Source organism: Camelus ferus, chromosome 20, assembly GCF_009834535.1.
Source record: "Camelus ferus isolate YT-003-E chromosome 20, BCGSAC_Cfer_1.0, whole genome shotgun sequence".
Classification (NCBI taxonomy): domain Eukaryota; kingdom Metazoa; phylum Chordata; class Mammalia; order Artiodactyla; family Camelidae; genus Camelus; species Camelus ferus.
Window position 1 is genome coordinate 21,025,041 of NC_045715.1, and position 18,366 is coordinate 21,043,406.

Genomic DNA, 18,366 nt, shown 5'->3' on the forward strand with positions numbered 1-18,366 from the left:
CTCAAAGTTTAGATTTTCTTTTATCCCCAGATTCTATTTTTATTTCCCAGGAATTGTTAATGGGCTTTGTTGGTGACATACTGATACTTCCTTTGCCCTTTAGGAATATTCAGTCTGGTAGTGATGCTCAGAAACCCACTGCTTTAGTCCGACTCATAGTAGAGAGAGATTCCTTCTTGCTGTGGTCAGGGGGTGAATTGGCCTGGGCCTTGAAGGATAGGTACATTTTGGCCAAGTGGGGATGCAGATGTGAAGCAAGGGAGAACACTGAGCAAAAGCTTAGATGTGGTCTGAAACATGAGAAGCAGCAAGCAGTTTGGTTTGTAACAGGCAGAGACTGGAGAAAGAGGTCTTAGATTTGAGAACAGCTGGGCAAAGACCTGGAGGTGGGAGTGATGATAATACAGCATGGTTCCGGAGAAAGCTGGATGATTTGAAATTATGGAAGGGGTTGAAGGCCAGATTAAAATTTTGTAAACAGTTGAGTAAGCAACAGGAAATCTTGAAGGGCTTTTGAGCAGCAGGGTTCTATAAGGAGTGTGTTTAGGGAGGATAAGCTGACGGCAGTGTCAAGGAAGACTTGGCTTAGGGAGCCATAGGAAAGAGGGAGATCTATTAGGGGAGTTGTTGCAATAATCCTAGGTGGGGTCATTTTTCCAGCAAGAGTTGGGGAAGAGTTACAGATCCAAAAGACACTGTGATGGTAGAAGTGACTTGGCTTGACAGCTCACCAAAGGTAAAGGGAGGAGGGAGGTGGAAGAGGCACCAAGTTTTCAGATAAAGGAGCTGAGAAATGGTGCTGTCAACAGAGATAGGGAAGGAGGTTTCCGATGGTATTTCATCAGTTTGGTTTGGAACATGCTCAGTTTAGGGGACCAGCAGCATGGTCCACGAGGCCAGATCTCCCTCTTTCCTATGGTAGAAGGGGTAAGGGAGCTCTCTTATAAGGGCACTTATCTCATTCATTAGCTCCCCTCCTCAAGACCTAAGCACCTGCCAAAGGCCCCATCCTCACATTGGGGATTAGGCTTCAACACATGCATTTTGGGGGAACACAAACGTTGGATCTATAGCAGAGAAGCATTTGGTTACAAATGATGTCTGAGTTTGGAGTGGATGATATTTTCAAGGGAAATTCTCAAAGAAGGAAAAAAAAAAATCCAGAGATAGACACTTAGGCAAGGGAGGAGAAAAAACAGGTGGGGAGAGAGGAGGAGGAGGGGTGATTTGAGGTGTGTGTGGAGGTAGGTGGGGAGGCAATAAAATGTCCCTGAACCTGAGAAGTCGGGAATCCGGGGTCAAGGGACAAACATGGGGAGGTTCAGAGAGGCAGAGTACTGTGAAAATGCCATTGATTTTGGCTCCTGGTAACTTCTGGTCATTGAATACTATTTGAAAGAACAGTTTCAGTAAAGGAGGGAGTGGAAGCATATTTCAAAGGGTCAGGAAGCAGTGAATATGAAAGAAAGACACATCTCTAACAATAATACACCCTATTTAAGGGAGGGGAGGTGAGTGGGTGGTTGAGGAAGTACAAACAGCAAACATGAGTTTTTTCAAGAAGTTTGGTAAGGAAGGCATATTAAACTGGAAATGTCCAAAGGAGAACCCATGATTTCCATCCTCCATCTGATCCTCATCCCATGTCTCCTATCTCGGTGCATGGCTTTCCTTCTAGATTATAAGCTTCGTGAGTTTCAGCGTTCACACCTGCTGTCTCACCAGCAACCTGCATGGAATTCAAGATAGGACCCTGTCTTGCAGGTGTACAGCTGAAGATACCAAGTCCACTGCTTATGCCACCTCCCCTCCCCAACAGGTCTCCTGGTTGCCCTCAGGATAGGAGAGGACAACTAGCCCCAGAAGGACCTGAGAGGCTATTGATCTCTTCCCTGGTGCTTTGCTGTGGTCAGAATGTTTGTGTGCCCCACCTGGCAATTCATATGTTGAAATCTTAATGTGCAATATAATGGTATTAGGAGTTGGGGCCTTTGCGATTGGTATTTAGGTCATAAGAATAGAGCCTTCAGGAATGGGATTGTAAAAGAGACCTCACAGAGCTCCCTAGCCCCTTCTGCCAAGTGAGGATACAATGAGTCTACAACCCAGAACATGACCCACACCTTACAGTGCTGCCACCCTGATCTCAGACTTCCAGTAAATTTCTGTTCTTTGTAAGCCACTCAGTGATAGTATTTTTGTCATAGCAGCCTGAAAGGACTGAGGCAGACTCCCACAGCTCTTTGCTCCCTTACCTTCCCTACACTGGAACAAAACACCAAGTAGAGCTCTAATTCAAGTTGTCTGCCACCCTCCAGCCTGCACACAGGAATAGCTGTGGGCAGTTGGCATCTTTTCCCTGCCCCTGACATCCTATCCCTGGCCAACTTTTTCAGAATGGTCTGCCTTCTTTCCACCCAACTTCGTGGCGTTCTAGGGGTAGATCCCTGAGTCTCCTTGTAAATCCTCCCTCTCCAAAGCCCTAAGCCCATTCTGGTACAGAGTGGAAAATGTGTGCTGGGTAAAGAAATTCCCACCAAGAATGGACCCCAAAGTCCTCCCCAGTAAGATTCCTAGGGAGGCCCCCACTCCCATATTTGTGTCTGTTTCTCTAGTGTCCTGGGACTCTATCTCCTCCTGCTTTGTCTTTGTCAGTTTTCTTTTTTCAACCCCCACCCCACAAGGGGAGATAAGGGGAGGTGAAAGGAAAAGCCAAAAGAGCAGGGTCTTTGCAAGGCTGCAGTCTTCAGAATTGCGGGTGATGAATCTACTTAGTCTATTTAATGTTGTCTTTCAGAAATTCACACACACACTCACACACAGATCAGAACAAGGTGGGGACTACCAAGGGGAGCAGGGAGTGTGGAGCGGGCCGGCTCCCTCGCGACACTGGGAGATTTGTACCCTGGGTTCCGTTCTGCCCGACTGCCCAGGAGTTGGGATAGGAGGAAAGGAGTATTTACAGAGAAGAGGGACGTAATCTTCATTTCAGGGTGAAGGTCCCTAAACTGGGAACCCCCTAAATCTCATTCCAAAAAAATCAAAAGTAGATAGAGGCTCTGGGATTAGCAAGAAAATAGGCGGGTATCAGGGTGGAAAAGAGACGGAAGTGTACTAGCAAAAAAACGGGAGTGAGAGTTGCGGCATGGCTACCCCCGAGTTCGGCTCTTGCGCCAGGAAAAGGGGAGGAGTCTGTCGGTTTGAGGGCGAGGCCTGGCGCCACAAACCCAATCACCGGACTGAATCACCCCGCAGGGAAAAAAAGAAGGCGGAGCCTGCCGACCTGGAGGCGGGGTTTTGTCAGAGCTGGGGCGGAGCCTATGGAGGAGGCGGGGCTTTAGGGACCAGTCTCCAGGCTGCGGAGCAGTGACCCAGGGAGCTCGACTGGGGGTGCTGCATTTTGAAGGGGTGGGGGCCTGGAGCGACTGAGGGCCCAGGATTTGGCAGGGATCCCGGGAAGCGGTGTCCCTGTTAGTGTGTGTTTTGGCGAGGTTCCTGAGGAACTGGATTCGGAGCGTGCTCACAAGGCGAGAGTTTCCGTGGAGGCCTAGTTTAGGATGTAAAGAAGTCCGGTGGCCCCAGAAGCGGGTGCGCAGGGCGCCCATTGGATCCGCGGCTTGACGGTAAAACGCGCTTGGGAGGTCGAGGGGCGCAGGGTGGGGCTGGGCTGGGGGCATCCTTACGGATCCCAATAGTTCTCGTGGTGCTGCGCAGCGATGATGATGACTACGGTGAGGATGGTACACAGCACCATGGCTGCTATGCCCACGGCCAGGGAGATGAAGGAGAAGTTCCGGGCCTCGCGTGAAGCGATCTCGGCTGACACCATGTCTCCGCGGGCCAAGGCCGTGCGTACCTGCAGGGGATGGTGGGGGAGAGCTGATCAGAGAGCTGCTACCTTGGCTGCACGACTCAGAGCTCTAAGATGCTTCCCCAAATCTCCAGCACTCCCTGGGAATAAGACAAACTTAGTGAGCCCTCCTCTCCATACTCCGCCTCCATTCCCTTCCCCACTCCACCTTCTACACACCTGCACTGCCTTGAAGATGGCAATGATGCCCGTAGGCCAGAAGCAGCAGATGGTGGTCAGCACTGCGATGGGCATGTAGTCGTGCGGCGGGCGCCTTGGCTCCAGAAGGGCCAGGCCCGGGCCCTGGGGTGGCGGGGGGAGTGTGGAGGTTACTCCCGTTCCCCCCGGGGTTCCGCCTGCATAGGGCTGTAGAAGGAAGGTTGTGGGGAGAGGATGTCACTCTTACCCTATCTGAGCCCACCAACTTTCCAGCTCTGACAGAGAAAGAAGGCTATTTTCTTCTTTAAAACCTCCTCTGGACTTCTCGGCTCTGTTTCTCCTCCCAGGCCCTGATCTTTGACTCCACTGGCCACCAGACACTACCCCCCCCCCCGCCCCACTCATTCCCAGGCCTTTCCTTAGTCCCTCCTCTCCCTTGGCCCCAGAATACCGCCTGGTACCCTGGCCCCGTTTTTCTGTCCCACCAGCCCCCAGGGTGTCCCCAGTTCCAGGTCCTGTTCCACCGTCCTCCTCCCAGGCCCCTGTCTGCCCCATACTCACCGTGCCCACCGGGTAGACTGGCACGTAGGCAGTGCAAGGCTGCAGCTGTAAGGGGTAGCCAGGGGCTACGTAGCCGCCCAGTGGCAGCGTGCCGACCGCTCCCGTGTGCGTGGGCACCACGAAGCCCGGGGCCTGGGTAGTATGAGAGGGCGCCGGCGGGGGCGGGGCGGCGGCGGCGGGCGGCGGCGGGGGCAGTGGACCCTCGAAGCGAGTCTCCTGCAGGTAAGGGTCGGGTGGCATGCGGGGCAAGGTAGCGCAGCCCGGTGGGGGCGCCCCGGCGGCGGGGCCTGGCGGGGCGTGGTGTGGGGGCCTCGGCAAGGTGGCTGAGGACGAGGGACCGCGCTGAGCACTGGCCCCAGAAGCCAGGCCCCCTGCCCCTAAGCGCGGGAGAGTGGCGGTGCCGGACTGGTGGTAGTGGTGGTGGTGGTGATGGTGCGAGGAAGGGGCTGCCTGTGGGGGCGGGGCGGGAGGTTCGGCGGGGGGCTGGGGGGCATTGTAGGGTGGTGGAGAGGTGTGAGGGACTGAGTCCGGGAGGCCTGGGGGGCGGTGAGCAGGGGAGAGGGTATGGGGAGAGATAAGACCGACGGATGAGATAAGGAGGGGTGGGGGAGACACAGAGGGTCAGGGATGTGGAAAGATAATAGGAGAGACAGAGAGGAAATGGGTGAGAAGCCATCATTTATTCTTGGGGCAGGAGAGGGGTTGTATCTAGGCCATCAGCAACCCCCCCCCCACACACACACTTCTTTTCAATCTAGTTTTGAGGTCATAACTCTCTTATGCTCCTCTCCCTTCTTCAGCAATGGGCATACAGCTTTAATCCGCAGACCCAATCTTCTACCCTTTTTGGCTTATGGCTGCCTTTGGGCTTGCCCATCTGAGCTAGTCCTGTGTGTGCACATGGGTAGACATGCAATACTGGGTTAACATGTGCTCAGCCCAACAGTTGTATAAACACATGCAGGAGAACATGTTCCACTCTCCCATTCCTTCAGTGGGGAAGGGGTGCCTTAGTCTTTCTGGGAATCTCAGTACCTCTTTTAGGGCAGGTTAAAGAAGGGTCCTCTGAATTTACTCCCCTTACAACCCCCATCTGCTCATCTCTCCATATTTCCCCACTGGATGTCTCCATGCCAGCCAGTGTCATCTGTCCATCTGTCACTCGCAATGATGCTGCCCATGCAGTACCCGGGTGATGCTAAAGCACTCTTGTACTTCGCTCACCCTCTCAACCTGCCCCCCTACCCATGTTGTTGGCAAGGGACTGAGGCTGAGACTGGCAGGAGGAAAGGAAGAGAAGGGAGGGATATAGAAAGATGAGGGGGCTTGGGGGGGGATGTTGAGAGCTGTACAGAAGGGGAATGAAACAGGACCACCATTTAGGGAGGGGTAAGGGAGGGGTTTGGGGCCAAGGGGTAGGGAGAGAGTCCGGAGACAGTAGAGAGGGCTGGAGGTTTTGTTGTTGTTTTCTACCTGACTTTTCGGATGACATGCCTGCGGTCTCCCTGGGACAGGATCCGTGCAGCCGGAGTCCAGAGTCGGGGTCCCTGGCTAGCACCGGAGTCTGGGTGCGCAGATTGAGCAGCCGGCAGCAGCGCAGAGATGGAGAGATGAAGACAGTGGCGGCGGCGGGCGGAGGAAAAGCGGGGGGGGGGGGGGGGGAGCTTAAAGGGACCGAGGCGAGGGAGGGGGAGTGCTTCAGACGTACCCCCTCTTGGTCTCTCTCCTCCTCTCACCCCGGCATTCAAGCCCCCAGTTTGGGCTCCTTTGGAGTTGTCATGGAAACAGGGAGGCAAGCAAGACCAGGCAAGGCGGGTGGGACTAGGGGAAGGAAGGAGGGAGAAAGAACTCTCTAGAGTCTTCCCCTCCAAGACTGGCTGTAGTGATTATATTATGAGAGGAAGCCAAGCAGGTGCTCAGTGGATTCAATACCCCAGTTCCCTCTGGGTCTGGTTCACCCCAGTCAGGCCTCCCCCTTCTCAGCTTCCCTCAGAGTCCCTGTAAGATCTCAGGATCTTCTCCCAAACCTTGGCCTTAGTTCTCCCCTCTGAAGGAGAGATAACTATGAGAGAAAATGGCTTGCATAGCGGAGACCAGAGATGGCCTGGAAAGTTCCCAGGGTTCTGGCCTCGACCTGCCACCTTGGCCTGGGATGAATGGGGAGGGAAACCGAGAGGCTCCAGTTCATAGCAGTTTGGAGGTAGCAAGGTCTGCGGTGTGGTGGTGGTGGTGGTGGTGGGGTACGACTGGAGGAAGCTTAGGGGATAGAGATACCTTCTTCCTCCACGGCCAAGGAGCTGAAGCGCTTTGGGAGGAGGGGATGAATCAACTGCTCATTGCTAGCAGCTAGGTTTGGGAATACGTGCTTTGTCCCCCCTCCCCTCCCCCTTGCTTATTGGGCTTCTTAGAGTTTCCAGGGGCCTCAGTGTTCAATCCATTCCTTTAGTCCCACCCACTCACCACCCCCGCCGAGACGCTGCGCCACTGCCTGAGTCAACCTGGGGCCACAGCGGTAATTGCAGTCTTTTTATTTTGCTCTTTTCATCTCGGGAGCGCGTACGTGGGGAGGGGAGGTGAAGATTAGCAGTCTACCGAGATTTACCAGCGTTGGCGTTTTGCAAAAACATTATTACCCGGAGTCGCTATTACCCACCCCATCCTCCCCCCTTAGACTAGTACTTCCCAGTACCCGCCTGAAGCAGTCGTTCTCCGGAGCTGTCCTTCCGCTCCGAGTCCAGGAGGAGACTACAGAGGTGTAAATGAGGAGCTCGCCTGGGCCAGTCCCAGGCGCCAGAGATTTAGATTACGGCCCCATCCTCGCCGTTCTGGTTTCTAAGGGGTTCGTGTGAGCCCCTAACCCCACTACCGCCACTCCATCATCATGACTCGGGCGCAAATTGGTTTTATTGGGAGATTTAGACTGGCAAAGACTTTGTAAACAGAGGGAGGGGTTCTGATAAGCAGCAAAATCCTTTTATCAAGGGAAGTGTTTTTAAATGCTAACTAAAAGCCCTAACCCAGGCACCAGGATGTCCGTAGGGGTCAGAGGCGGGGAGGTGCGGGACGCCTGGAGTTCAGAAGTTCGATTCGGGTGGGAAGGTCTGAGTAAGGAGCCGCCCACAAAGAACTCGAAATTCAGGGGGGAGGGGGATTGTGAGGGTCGCTCAGGTCGAACAACTGGTCGAATCCAAGCGAGCGTGAGTCAGCGCGGCCCTACAGGCCGTCCGTCCCCTGGTAGGGGGTGGGTCGTATATTGGCAGTGGAGTAGAGTAGGGCAAAAGAAACTGGGCCAAGCCGCACTTTTATCTCGAGGGACCTCGAGGACTCTCCGTGTCTCTGGAGACAAGGGCACTACAAGCACTTCAGGATGGAGAGTTGTAAGATGCAGGCCTGGCGCGGGCGGGCGGGCGGTTAGGGGTTGGGGGTAGGGTCTGCCCGGTCTACCTTAAGCCCTACTCTGGCGGACGACAAAATACTGAGGACTACCTTTCCCCAGTTTGTTTCCCCAGCGTCTCCCTGGGGAGAGAGCTCCGTGTTCCGTTGCGGGTCGCCTGAATTGGGAAGTAGGGTGAATCAACCGAGAAATCGGACCCCCGAGTCGCTGGTACCGCAGGGCCTGAAGAGGCCACCTCTCAGTTCCCAGGATATGTTTGCTGCTTCTCCCTCTCTCCGCCGCTCTAAAGAGATCGCTCCGCCTATTTCCTCCCCCGCTCTTAGGGCGCAATGGATTGTTCCATTGCCCCTCCTGTCTGGGGCCTGAGTTGCGGAGGACGCTGGCACGGTTGCTAGGGAAAGCCCCGGACGTGACGGCTAAGCGCGACCCCGAGCAGCCTCCCCTCCCGGCCGTCATTCCCCTGCGCGCGTTTTCCTTACACCCTTCCCCTCCCCCACGTGGGTTCCAGGCTGGGGAGAAGTAAACAGCGGGCGGGGCGAGGCTCGCGGACCAAGGCCAGGTGGGAGTTTGCACGCTTAAAGGGGCCTGCGCTGCTGCTCAGGGGTCTTTTCTTGCGAAACCCCGGTCGTGCATGGCTAGGATGATGCATTAGGAAGATCCTGGGCCTAGAGATAAAAGTACCCGCTGAGTTGGGGGTGGGGCTTGGGTGCGCATTGGTGTGCGTCTACGTTTGTGGGGAGAGGACTGGAGGAAGTTAAAAGTAGGATATTCTGTGACAAGGTGTGGGAACCGGCAGGGGAGGCTTGATTGCCAGCCGTCTGTTCCGAAGGGAGGGGCTGTTGTCACCTCTCTCACAGGCCCCCATCTCCCTCTTCTCAGGCGGGAGCATGCCGGGGCTCCGGGGGCTGCGGCTCCCCCCGGCAGGGTTCCTGTTCCTGTTGCCATTCCTGCTGCTGCTGCTGCCCGCAGCCCCTGCGCCCCATCGGACTTCCTACAAGCCGGTCATCGTGGTACACGGGCTCTTTGACAGCTCGTACAGCTTCCGCCACCTGCTGGAATACATCAATGAGGTCTGGCAGGGGACACCCGGTTGTGGGGCTTTGGAAGTGTCTACAGTGGCTGGGGAAGGAGAATGGGGAACTGAAAGCTGCCCTTCCGGGCCTGCCCAGTTGCTCGGGGAGAAAGTTGGGGGCCCGAGATCCCTGGTTCTAGCTGGGCACAATAGGCATATGGGTGCTGGCCAGGGGGCGGTGTGGAGGCGCTTCGTAGTTCAACCCCAGTTGCGGCATTGCCCCTTTCCCGCAGACACACCCCGGGACTGTGGTGACAGTGCTCGATCTCTTCGATGGGAGAGAGAGTTTGCGGCCCCTGTGGGAACAGGTGCAAGGGTTCCGAGAGGCTGTGGCCCCCATCATGGCAAAGGCCCCTCAAGGGGTGCATCTCATCTGCTACTCCCAGGGTAGGCACCCTCTCCCCACCCCAACTCCTAAGCCCTATCTGAGGCTCAATCCTTACCTAAGTGTTCTCTTTGATGAATCACCTTCCTCCAGCCAAATCCCTGGTACTCGAGCCCTCCTTTTCTGACCTCCTTCTGCACCTAGGTCTTATCTCTCTGTGTGACCTCCCTGCACTGCTGCCCCTTTCTTTATCCATTACCCATCGGTCTTGGACATAAGGGACAGTGGGACAGTAAAGAGCACCCTAGAGTTAGTCAGAAGCCCCAGCATGGAATTCTGGCTCTGTCTCTTACAAGATGGGGGATGTTTTGACAGGGTGTGCTTGCCTCCTTCGGGCCAGGTTTCCTTTATGTACATTGTGTGTGTCGGGGGGCCGGTGGAATGGGGGGACTGTTGGCCTGGCAGTCCCTAAGTCCCTCCCAATGTTGTGTTCCGCCGCCAGGGGGCCTCGTGTGCCGGGCACTGCTCTCAGTGATGGATGAACACAATGTGGATTCTTTCATCTCCCTCTCCTCTCCACAGATGGGACAGTATGGAGGTGAGTGGGCACTTGCGGGCTCCATAAGGGGGCCCTGAGTTTTGTGAGTACAAATGTTTGGGGTCACTTGGCCCTGCTGTTCTCTCGCCAGACACGGACTATTTGAAGTGGCTGTTCCCCACCTCCATGAGGTCTAACCTCTACCGGATCTGCTATAGCCCCTGGGGCCAGGAATTCTCCATCTGCAACTACTGGCACGGTGAGTAAGGCATGCCAAATGGAGGCCTCCATGGAAAGGGCATCCTGGAGGGTAGGGCCTGCTGTTCCCACCTGTGCCATAACCAGCAGCAGTGATAATAATGATGGTGGCTTACATTTACTGAGCACTTACTGTGTGAACCTGCACTGTTTAAAACGTTTTATGTGTATCACCTTACTGCCTTAGCCAAATCTGGTGCAGGGGTTGGCAGACTTTGTCCTTAAAGGGCCAGATGGTAAATATTTTTAGTTTTGCAGGCCATCCAGTCTCCACCACAACCACTCAGTTCTGCTGCAGTAGTGTAAAAGTGGCCATAGACCATATGTAGATGAATGAGTGTGTCTCTGTTCCAATAAAAAGTTATTTACAGAAACAAACGGTGAACTGGATTTGGCTAATGAGTCATAGTTTGCAAATGCCTCGTATAGTTTTTAAGACCATGGATACTGGGTCCAGACTTCTTGGGTTGGAAGCCTGGCCCTGCTGGGTGACTTTGAGCAAGTTTCTCAGGCTTTCTGTGACTCAATTTTCCTCATTTATAATGATGACATTTATATATCCTCATCTAAAATAATGATATAGTGCATACCCTTATAGGGTAGATATGGATTAAATAAACGAATGAATGTAATGTACTTTGAATAGTATCTGGCTCATGGTAGGTGCTAGATGAAGATGTTTGCTAGCATGTTTACAATTACTATTATTGATACCATTGTATTACTATTCACCTTGTCTATTACTGTAGCCTCTTGATTGTTCTTTTAGCCTCTGGTCTTGCCTCCTCTCCCTGCTTCTGACTGTCTTTCTAACTGCTGTTTGTACCCAGACCCCCACCATGATGACTTGTACCTCAATGCCAGCAGCTTCCTGGCCCTGATCAATGGAGAAAGAGACCATCCCAATGCCACTGGTGAGACCCTGGGCTCCTACCTGGGACCCATTTTCTGCTTCTCTGAGCCCCGATGTTCCCCTTTCCAACCTGGCCTGACCCCTATGACTGACTAAGGCTCTCTTCTTCCCACCCTGCAGTGTGGCGGAAGAACTTTCTTCGTGTGGGCCGCCTGGTGCTGATTGGGGGCCCTGATGATGGTGTCATTACCCCCTGGCAATCCAGGTAATAAGAGACTGTGTGGCTTGAACATTGCCTCAGGACACCCCCAGGCCTCATCAATCTTTTATATGTTTTCTGAAACTGGCTCACTCCTCCCACTCTCTGTTGAGTTAATACCCCCACCCTCCATCCGTCTTGTTACCCAAGACCAAAACCTGGGAGTCATCTCCCAGCCTCTCATAGCTAGCCGGTCACTAAACCCTGCTGACTGTACTGCCTCTCCATCCCTACTATCCCCCCTTGTAAAAACTTTTAACTTTAAAATATTTACAGGCTCATAGGAAGTTGCAGAGATAGTTTAGAGAGGTCCTGTGTAGCCTTTGCTCAGTTTCCCCCAGTGGTTGCCGCCTATGTAACTATAGCGCAATATCAAAACCAGGAAATGGACTTTGGTAGAATATGCGTATATAGTTCCATGCCATTTAATCACATTTCCTACCATCTCTTTTACTTACCTGGACTATGTCCCCTCTATCCTATTCCTCAGGAAAAGCCAGAGCTCCTGGTACTATGTGGCTGCCTCTGATCATCATGACTGATCTGAAATGTCACCTGATCTACTTTAGTCACTCAACACTCATTGAACACTGTGCCCAGGCATTTTCCTAGGCCCTGGGGATGCTCCCATAAATGAAAGAGAAGTCCATACAGTCTAGTGGGGGAGACAGATAATAAATGTAAATATATATGCCAGGTGGTGATAAAGTAAGATAAGGGAAGGGATTAGAGTATGACTGGGGCCTATTTTATTTTATTAAAAAATTTTTGGGGGGGGGATTAGGTTTATTTATTTATTTATTTGTAATTAGGTTTATTTATTTTTAACAGAGGTACTAGGGATTGAACCCAGGACCTCATGCATGCTAAGCAAGTGGTCTACCGCAGAGCTATACCCTCACCCGACAGGGGCCTTTTTAAGATAGTGGCCAGAGAAGTCTTTCTGGGAGATTTGCCATTTGAGCAGAAGGAAGTGAGGGAAGGAGTTGTTCAACAACCTGGGGGAAGAACAACCCAGGGAAGATGAATAGCACCTGCAAAGGCCCTGGGGCAGGTGTGAGGAGTTAAGGAGGCCCCTGTGCCTAGAATGCAGGGAAGTGTGAAGAGCAGGTGGGAGGTACAGGGAGCTAGTTACAGAGAGCCTCTGTAGGGCAAAGTAAGGCCCCCCCTTTTTTTTTTTCCCTAAAATATACATAGTATAAAATTTACTCTTTTTGAGTGTATAGTTCAGTGGCATCAAGTCTGTTCACGTTCTTTTTTAAAAATTAAAAAAATGTCTTAAATATGGGATGCTTCACAAATTTGCATGTCATCCTTGCGCAGGGGTCATGCTAATCGTCTGTCTCTGTATCGTTCCAGTCTTGGTATATGTGCTGCTGAAGCAAGCACCCACTCACAATCTTATGTAGCCATCACCACTATCTCAAGAACTTTTTTTTTCTTCCCAAACTGAAACCTCAAACCCTTTAAATGCATCCCTGCTTCTCCCTGGCTCCTGCCAACCATGGCCCTTGATTTTTTTTTTTTTTTTTAATTCTAAGTGAGATGGGAACATCTTGGAGGATTTTGAGTGAAGGAGTAACATTCCTTATAAAGGTTAGAGATGGGATTTCTTTTTATCTCATTTCACATCTACTAGAATCCTATGTAAATAATAATGGCTCAAGGTTATATAGCACCTTTATGTCCCAAAGCATTATTCTAAGTACTTTTCAAATAACATTTATACATGCATAGAGTTAGTAAGTGGTGAGGTCAGGCTGTGTGACTTAACCACAGTGTTTTAGTTCCTGTCTACAAAGGAGGTATTATAGGGCAAAGAAGACCAGCAGCATGATCAACCACACACAGCGGGGAGCGTGTGGCAGAGCTGGAGTTCAAATCCAGGTCTTTGTGCCCCTACTGCTCTCCTACACTTTATGAGATCCAGCCCTCCAACCCAGCACCTCCATGTACCCAGCTGTGTCTTACCTCTGTGCCATTGCTTTTGCTGTTCCATTTGCCTGGGACAGCCTTCCCTAGTCCAAGGTCATTGCTGGGAAGCCTTTGTTGATGCTCTAAAACTAGGGTAGTGACCTCTCCTCTTTGTTCCCATAACCCACTGGACTTAACACTATTAGATATTTCTTTAGTTATCCTTGGTCAGTGTCCACGCCAGTTAAATCTTCTTAATTTAAAGAATGTTAAGACCTTTATATTTTGAAATATCATACTTAAGAAGTTGCCAAAGTAGTACAAAGCAGTCTTGTATATCTTCACCTAGATTTCCCCAAATGTTAACATTTTGCCAAGTTTACATTACATTACCCCACCCCCCATATATATATGGAGGATGTGTATGAACCATTTGAGAGTAGATTGCAGACACAATATCTCTTTCCCTTAAAACTTCAATATGTCCATGTCTCTTTCCTATATACAGGACATTTCTTTTATGTATCCACAATATAATGATCAAAATCAGGAAATGAACATTGATACAGTACTCTGGAGACCTTATTCAAGAATCTCTCCATTGTCCTTATAGAAAAAAATGTCCAGTGCAAAATCCAACCCATGATCACGTGTTGCCTTTACTTGTCTCTTTTGCCTCTTTTAATCCGGAAAGCTCCCTCAGTCTCTGGCCATGACATTGATATTTCTGAAGCATATGAGCTGGCTATTTTATAGAATGTCCCTCAGTTTGGGTTTGTTGGCTAGTTTGTCATGATTAGATTCAGGGTATGCATTTTTGATGGGAATTCTGCAGAAGCGATGCTGTATCCTCAGTGCATCACCTTATGAGGTACATGATACCCAGTTAAATATTTTGAGTGTCCTCCTTGCTGCCCATGTCCCCAACAGGCCACGCGTTCCTGAAGGACCCTAGCCCACCTTGATTTTCTCCATCTCTCCTGATAACCTTCTCCTCCTTACCCTCCAATCTCTTTGTAGCTTCTTTGGTTTCTATGATGCAAACGAGACGGTCTTGGAGATGGAAGAGCAACTGGTGAGTCCCCTGGAGTTACTTCCCCTTTCTGCATGCACTGTCCCATCTCAGTCTGTGGCCCTCCCTGCCACTGACATGTGAGCTGAAGGGTTCACCCTGTGGGGAAGGGGTCTGGGACACCAGCAGGAACTCACTTTGTCTCTCCCTGTGTCTTTCTTCCATGTCCCTTCACCCTCCTTGAAGGTTTATCTGCATGATTCTTTTGGGTTGAAGACTCTCTTGGCCCGGGGGGCCATAGTGAGGTGTCCGATGGCTGGGATCTCCCACACGGTCTGGCACTCCAACCGTACCCTCTATGAGACCTGCATTGAACCTTGGCTCTCCTAAGGGGTCCCTCAGGAACTCCTCAGCCCAGAGACCAAGTGGTAGCCTTGGACATCAGGCCCTAGTGTGCCTGTGACCACCTCATCGCTCCCACACTGCCCCCCTCCAACCAGGGCTCCCAGGCCCCCTTCCCTGCACCTCTGTGAATGACAAGTCCTGGTCTCCTCCATCTCTTCTCTCATTTGGGGGTTGCTCCATGCTCTCCCATCCTCCCAAGCCGAGGTTGGGAAGTGAGAAACCAGGTTTTTAACTTGTGGCTGCTCCTACTGCTGCTGCTCCCCCGTCTCTGGCCGTACAGGAGGAGAACCCAGCCCCTGCCCACCACAGGGGCCTCCTTCCAGGCCACTCAGGATATTTTTAGCTTCTGTTTTCCCTATATTCTCTTTTCTCTGAACTCCCCTGTGGTCAGCCCTCCCAAGCCCCAGGAAGGACCACCCATGAGAGTGGGGTTCTGAGGCTCCCCTATGGGGACGGTTCCGTTCTTGAAGTGTCAGTGCTGGGGAATATCTGTGGCCTGTGAGGCCCATCTCAGGTTTGGGGATCCCCCAGTCCCTATGTTCAGTATTGGGGTGCCCTCTGGGAGCCTAGTTTCTTTGAGGCTCCAGCCCCTCTTTTAGCTATCCTTGAATGGGTGTTACCCCTATATTTATGGAAATAAAGTTTCATTTACTCAGTGTGGCTTGACTCATTTCCAGGTGAGGAGGACCCGACTCCTAGGGAGGGTGGGGATGGAGAGCCTGAGGCGTAGGTGCCCGGATGCCTGGTCTGGGGTGGGACCCCCTTGGTGTTTCCGCTCACTCAATGCCCATTCTGTGTGGGTTCCTGATTCTCTGTGGGGTCTTTCCTGCTGAGGACAATTCTCTTCCTGTCCCAGCCTATGATTGGGGGGCTGAGCCCAGGGCTCCAGTGGTTTGTGCCCCAGCCTCATGGGTGGAATGTGCTGGCCACCCCCAGGCTAGACGAGGGGGCTGAGGGTCAGGGTGGGCATTTGTTGCGCCCCTTTTCGACCTTTGTAGGCCAGAGCCGGGTGAGGGGCTGGACAATGAGCCTCCTCTTCCTTGAAAGAAGGAATCTTGGTGGAGACAATAAGGCCCTGTCTGCCCTGGCATGGGGGTGGTGGCTGACTCAACTCTGCACCCTTCCCCAGGCACTAACAAATGTCATCAAGAAATAGGGGCAATTTTCCCCTTAGTTCCCTGGGCAGCCCCCCTCCCACCCTGCTTTGTGGTGTCTTGCCCTTCTTTCTTTCCTCAGCCTATCTCGCCTTTCTCCCATGACCGGACCCCACTTTGTTCTCTGCCAGCTCTGCCTATCCCTGCCCCTCCAGTACTTCCCCAGCCTGTGTTGGGTTGAAGGGTGGGGGGCAAGGGCCAAGGATACTGCTGGTGTTATAAAGCCAGTAGCTTCTGCTGATTTGGAGGGCTGGTCCAGAAATAAGGGGCCTCAGAGGGTTGAGAAGAGACTTCTAGTGGACCCTTTGCTCAGCTGTGGGTGAAGGTGGTGGGATTTGGACCCCACTGAACTCACTGCGCTCCAGCGATGGAGGAAGCTTGTGGGAGGGGGCAGGATTGGGAGGGCTCTGTCTGGCCCCGCCCCTCTCCTTTGCAGCCCGCCTGGCCCGCCACCAGTCTGAGTTGCTGCTGAGGCTGGTTGTCCTGAAGTCTCCCAAGAAAGGGAAAGACAGGTGGGGAGAGAATGTCAATGGGGAAAGAGTAGGGGGTCACTCAGAGTCTTAGAGTGAGTGTGAGTTGGGGGGTGTTGTCTGAGTAAGGGGAGTGGGTCCAGGGTGTGTGTGGTGGTGTGGGTGTGTGAGGGTAGCAGGAATGTGTTTAAGGCGGTGTGTACAGGTGTATGGGTTTGTGTACAAGTTGTGAAGGGGTGACTATTTGAGACTTTGAAAGTAGGAAGATTAGAAGAGGGCAGGTGCAAGACAGGGCCATGAAGGGAGGTGGAGGGTGCGTGTCGTGGTGTGAGCTTGTATGATGCCGCATGGACGATGATGTGCTAAAGGAAGGGGTGGTGGTAAATGTACATGCAGGTGTGCAAATGTATGTCCTGGCCCCCTTAAAGGGAACCTGCAGACTGACTGCTCTTGTAAGGGCCAGCACTGGAGAAGTTAACAGGAGAGGGAAAGGGCCTCCATTAACCTCTTCTTGCCTGCAGCTGGCAGAGCCTGGAGTCAAGGAGAATCATGGGGTCCAGGGCTGAGCTGTGCACTCTCTTAGGCGGACTCTCATTCCTCCTGCTCCTGATGTCAGGCGAGGGGGCCAAGGGTGGACCTCTCAAAGAGAGGTGACAACAGCGGGGTCAGGGCCAGGGGTGAGGGCTTCATGAAACCTGCTGGGGGTGGGGCTTCACAGGTGGCAAAAGAAAATTTAGAATGGGGGTGAGGCTGTCTCTTCTAGGGAGGGTGGGGTCTCAGGGGAGCCTTAAGGGAAGTGGAGCTCCAGGCCCCCCAGGGCCTGGCCCACTTAATGTCACCTTCCCCAACATGGGTGCAGTCAGGGGGTCTGCTCCAAGCAGACGCTGGTGGTCCCGCTCCGGTACAACGAGTCCTACAGCCAACCGGTGTATAAGCCCTACTTGACCCTGTGTTCTGGAAGGCGTGTCTGCAGCACCTATAGGTAAGGATGGGGAGCCTGGACTCTGGGGTCTCGCAAGAGGAATCCCAGGAACCGGGGACAGGACCCATATGCCAATGTCCAGGGCCGGGTCGGGTGCTGTGTTCCAGGACCACGTACCGCGTGGCCTGGCGAGAGGTGAGGAGGGAGGTACAGCAGACCCACGCCGTGTGCTGCCAAGGCTGGAAAAAGAGGCATCCCGGGGCGCTCACCTGCGATGAAGGTGAGACTGGGTCTTTCCAGGTCTCGGGGAGAGGTGCGCCCCCTCGGGGCTGGGGAGCAGGGCCGTTGCCCGGTCTTGAACCCCACTTCCCGTGCTTGCAGCCATCTGCGCCAAGCCCTGCCAGAACCGAGGCGTCTGCATCCGCCCCGACCAGTGCGAGTGCGCCCCGGGCTGGGGAGGGAAGCACTGTCACGTGGGTGAGTTGGCCCGCCCTCCCTCGGGGGTGGTGCCAGGACCTCCCCACCCACCGCGGCGCCCATCCCCGCCCCACCCCCTCAACCCCCTCCTCTTTCCGGGAACTAGACGTGAATGAATGTAGGACTGGCGTCAATCTCTGCTCGCACTGGTGCCTCAATACGGCAGGCAGCTTCACCTGTGGCTGCCCCCAAGGCCTGGTGCTGGGCCCAGACGGGCGCACCTGCGCAGAAGGGGCTCCAGAGCCCCCAACCAGTGCCAGCATCCTCAGCGTGGCCGGTGAGCGGGCGGGAGCTTGGGACATGCGGAGTGCCTGGGGCTGGAGGCAGGGCCAGAGCCGTGGTCACGCTCGCTCTCCTACGTCCCAGTTCGGGAAGCTGGACAGGATGAGCGTGCCCTGAGGCTGGAGATTCACGAGCTGCGAGGGCGCCTGGAGCGGCTGGAGCAGGTGAACTGAGAACCCTGGGGCAAAGCCTGCAGAACCAGGCAGACCCCATCCCCAAGACCCTGAGGTGAATCTTCCTTTGCAGTGGGCTGGTCAGGTTGGGGCCTGGGTCCGAGCAGTGCTGCCCATGCCACCGGAAGAGCTGCAGCCCGAACAGGTGGCAGAGTTGTGGGGCCGGGGTGACAGGATCGAGTCTCTCAGTGATCAGGTGCTGCTGCTGGAGGAGAGGCTAGGTGCCTGTGAGTCCCCATACCTCTCTGCTGGGACCCTCCATCTCCCAACAATTGCTCCTGGCTCTTC

The 18,366-nt window shown here is 53.5% G+C and overlaps 3 protein-coding genes and 1 non-coding gene across 12 annotated transcripts in view; 2 read left to right on the top strand and 2 right to left on the bottom strand.

Moving 5' to 3' along the window:
• PRRT1 (proline rich transmembrane protein 1) lies at window positions 1-8,453 on the bottom strand. Of its 3 annotated transcripts, XM_032462734.1 has the most exons (6): window positions 8,057-8,453; window positions 7,264-7,342; window positions 6,279-6,391; window positions 4,571-4,786; window positions 4,031-4,216; window positions 1-3,856 (listed from the first exon to the last, which is right to left on the bottom strand). In XM_032462734.1, exons 1-6 carry the CDS (start codon window positions 8,418-8,420, stop codon window positions 3,150-3,152), a joined length of 1,665 nt encoding a protein of 554 aa, XP_032318625.1. In that variant the 5' UTR covers window positions 8,421-8,453; the 3' UTR covers window positions 1-3,149. The 3 variants fall into 3 exon arrangements, with proteins under 3 accessions (XP_032318625.1, XP_006178885.2, XP_032318626.1); XM_006178823.3 differs by lacking the exons at window positions 6,279-6,391; window positions 7,264-7,342; window positions 8,057-8,453 and adding an exon at window positions 6,044-6,206; XM_032462735.1 differs by lacking the exons at window positions 6,279-6,391; window positions 7,264-7,342; window positions 8,057-8,453 and adding an exon at window positions 6,044-6,206 and having other exon boundaries at window positions 4,571-5,106.
• PPT2 (palmitoyl-protein thioesterase 2) lies at window positions 3,605-16,261 on the top strand. 7 transcript variants are annotated; one of them, XM_032462758.1, is made up of 9 exons: window positions 3,605-3,623; window positions 8,844-9,034; window positions 9,270-9,423; window positions 9,864-9,959; window positions 10,051-10,158; window positions 10,988-11,071; window positions 11,191-11,275; window positions 14,204-14,258; window positions 14,442-15,256. In XM_032462758.1, exons 2-9 carry the CDS (start codon window positions 8,852-8,854, stop codon window positions 14,583-14,585), a joined length of 909 nt encoding a protein of 302 aa, XP_032318649.1. In that variant the 5' UTR covers window positions 3,605-3,623; window positions 8,844-8,851; the 3' UTR covers window positions 14,586-15,256. The 7 variants fall into 7 exon arrangements, with proteins under 7 accessions (XP_032318649.1, XP_032318647.1, XP_032318646.1 ...); XM_032462756.1 differs by lacking the exon at window positions 3,605-3,623 and adding an exon at window positions 6,789-7,082; XM_032462755.1 differs by lacking the exon at window positions 3,605-3,623 and adding an exon at window positions 8,050-8,174.
• Window positions 12,548-12,658, bottom strand: LOC116658403. Its single transcript, XR_004313783.1, has one exon. It is a non-coding gene; the product is annotated as a U6 spliceosomal RNA (small nuclear RNA).
• Window positions 16,197-18,366, top strand: part of EGFL8 (EGF like domain multiple 8) — a 2,782-nt gene continuing 612 nt past the window's right edge. The window contains exons 1-8 of the mRNA XM_006178806.3: window positions 16,197-16,266; window positions 16,746-16,874; window positions 17,084-17,206; window positions 17,314-17,426; window positions 17,528-17,623; window positions 17,730-17,900; window positions 17,990-18,069; window positions 18,152-18,305. Coding sequence (XP_006178868.1) covers window positions 16,774-16,874; window positions 17,084-17,206; window positions 17,314-17,426; window positions 17,528-17,623; window positions 17,730-17,900; window positions 17,990-18,069; window positions 18,152-18,305 — 838 coding nt within the window. The 5' untranslated portion in view covers window positions 16,197-16,266; window positions 16,746-16,773. The remainder of the gene's footprint in view (window positions 16,267-16,745; window positions 16,875-17,083; window positions 17,207-17,313; window positions 17,427-17,527; window positions 17,624-17,729; window positions 17,901-17,989; window positions 18,070-18,151; window positions 18,306-18,366) is intronic.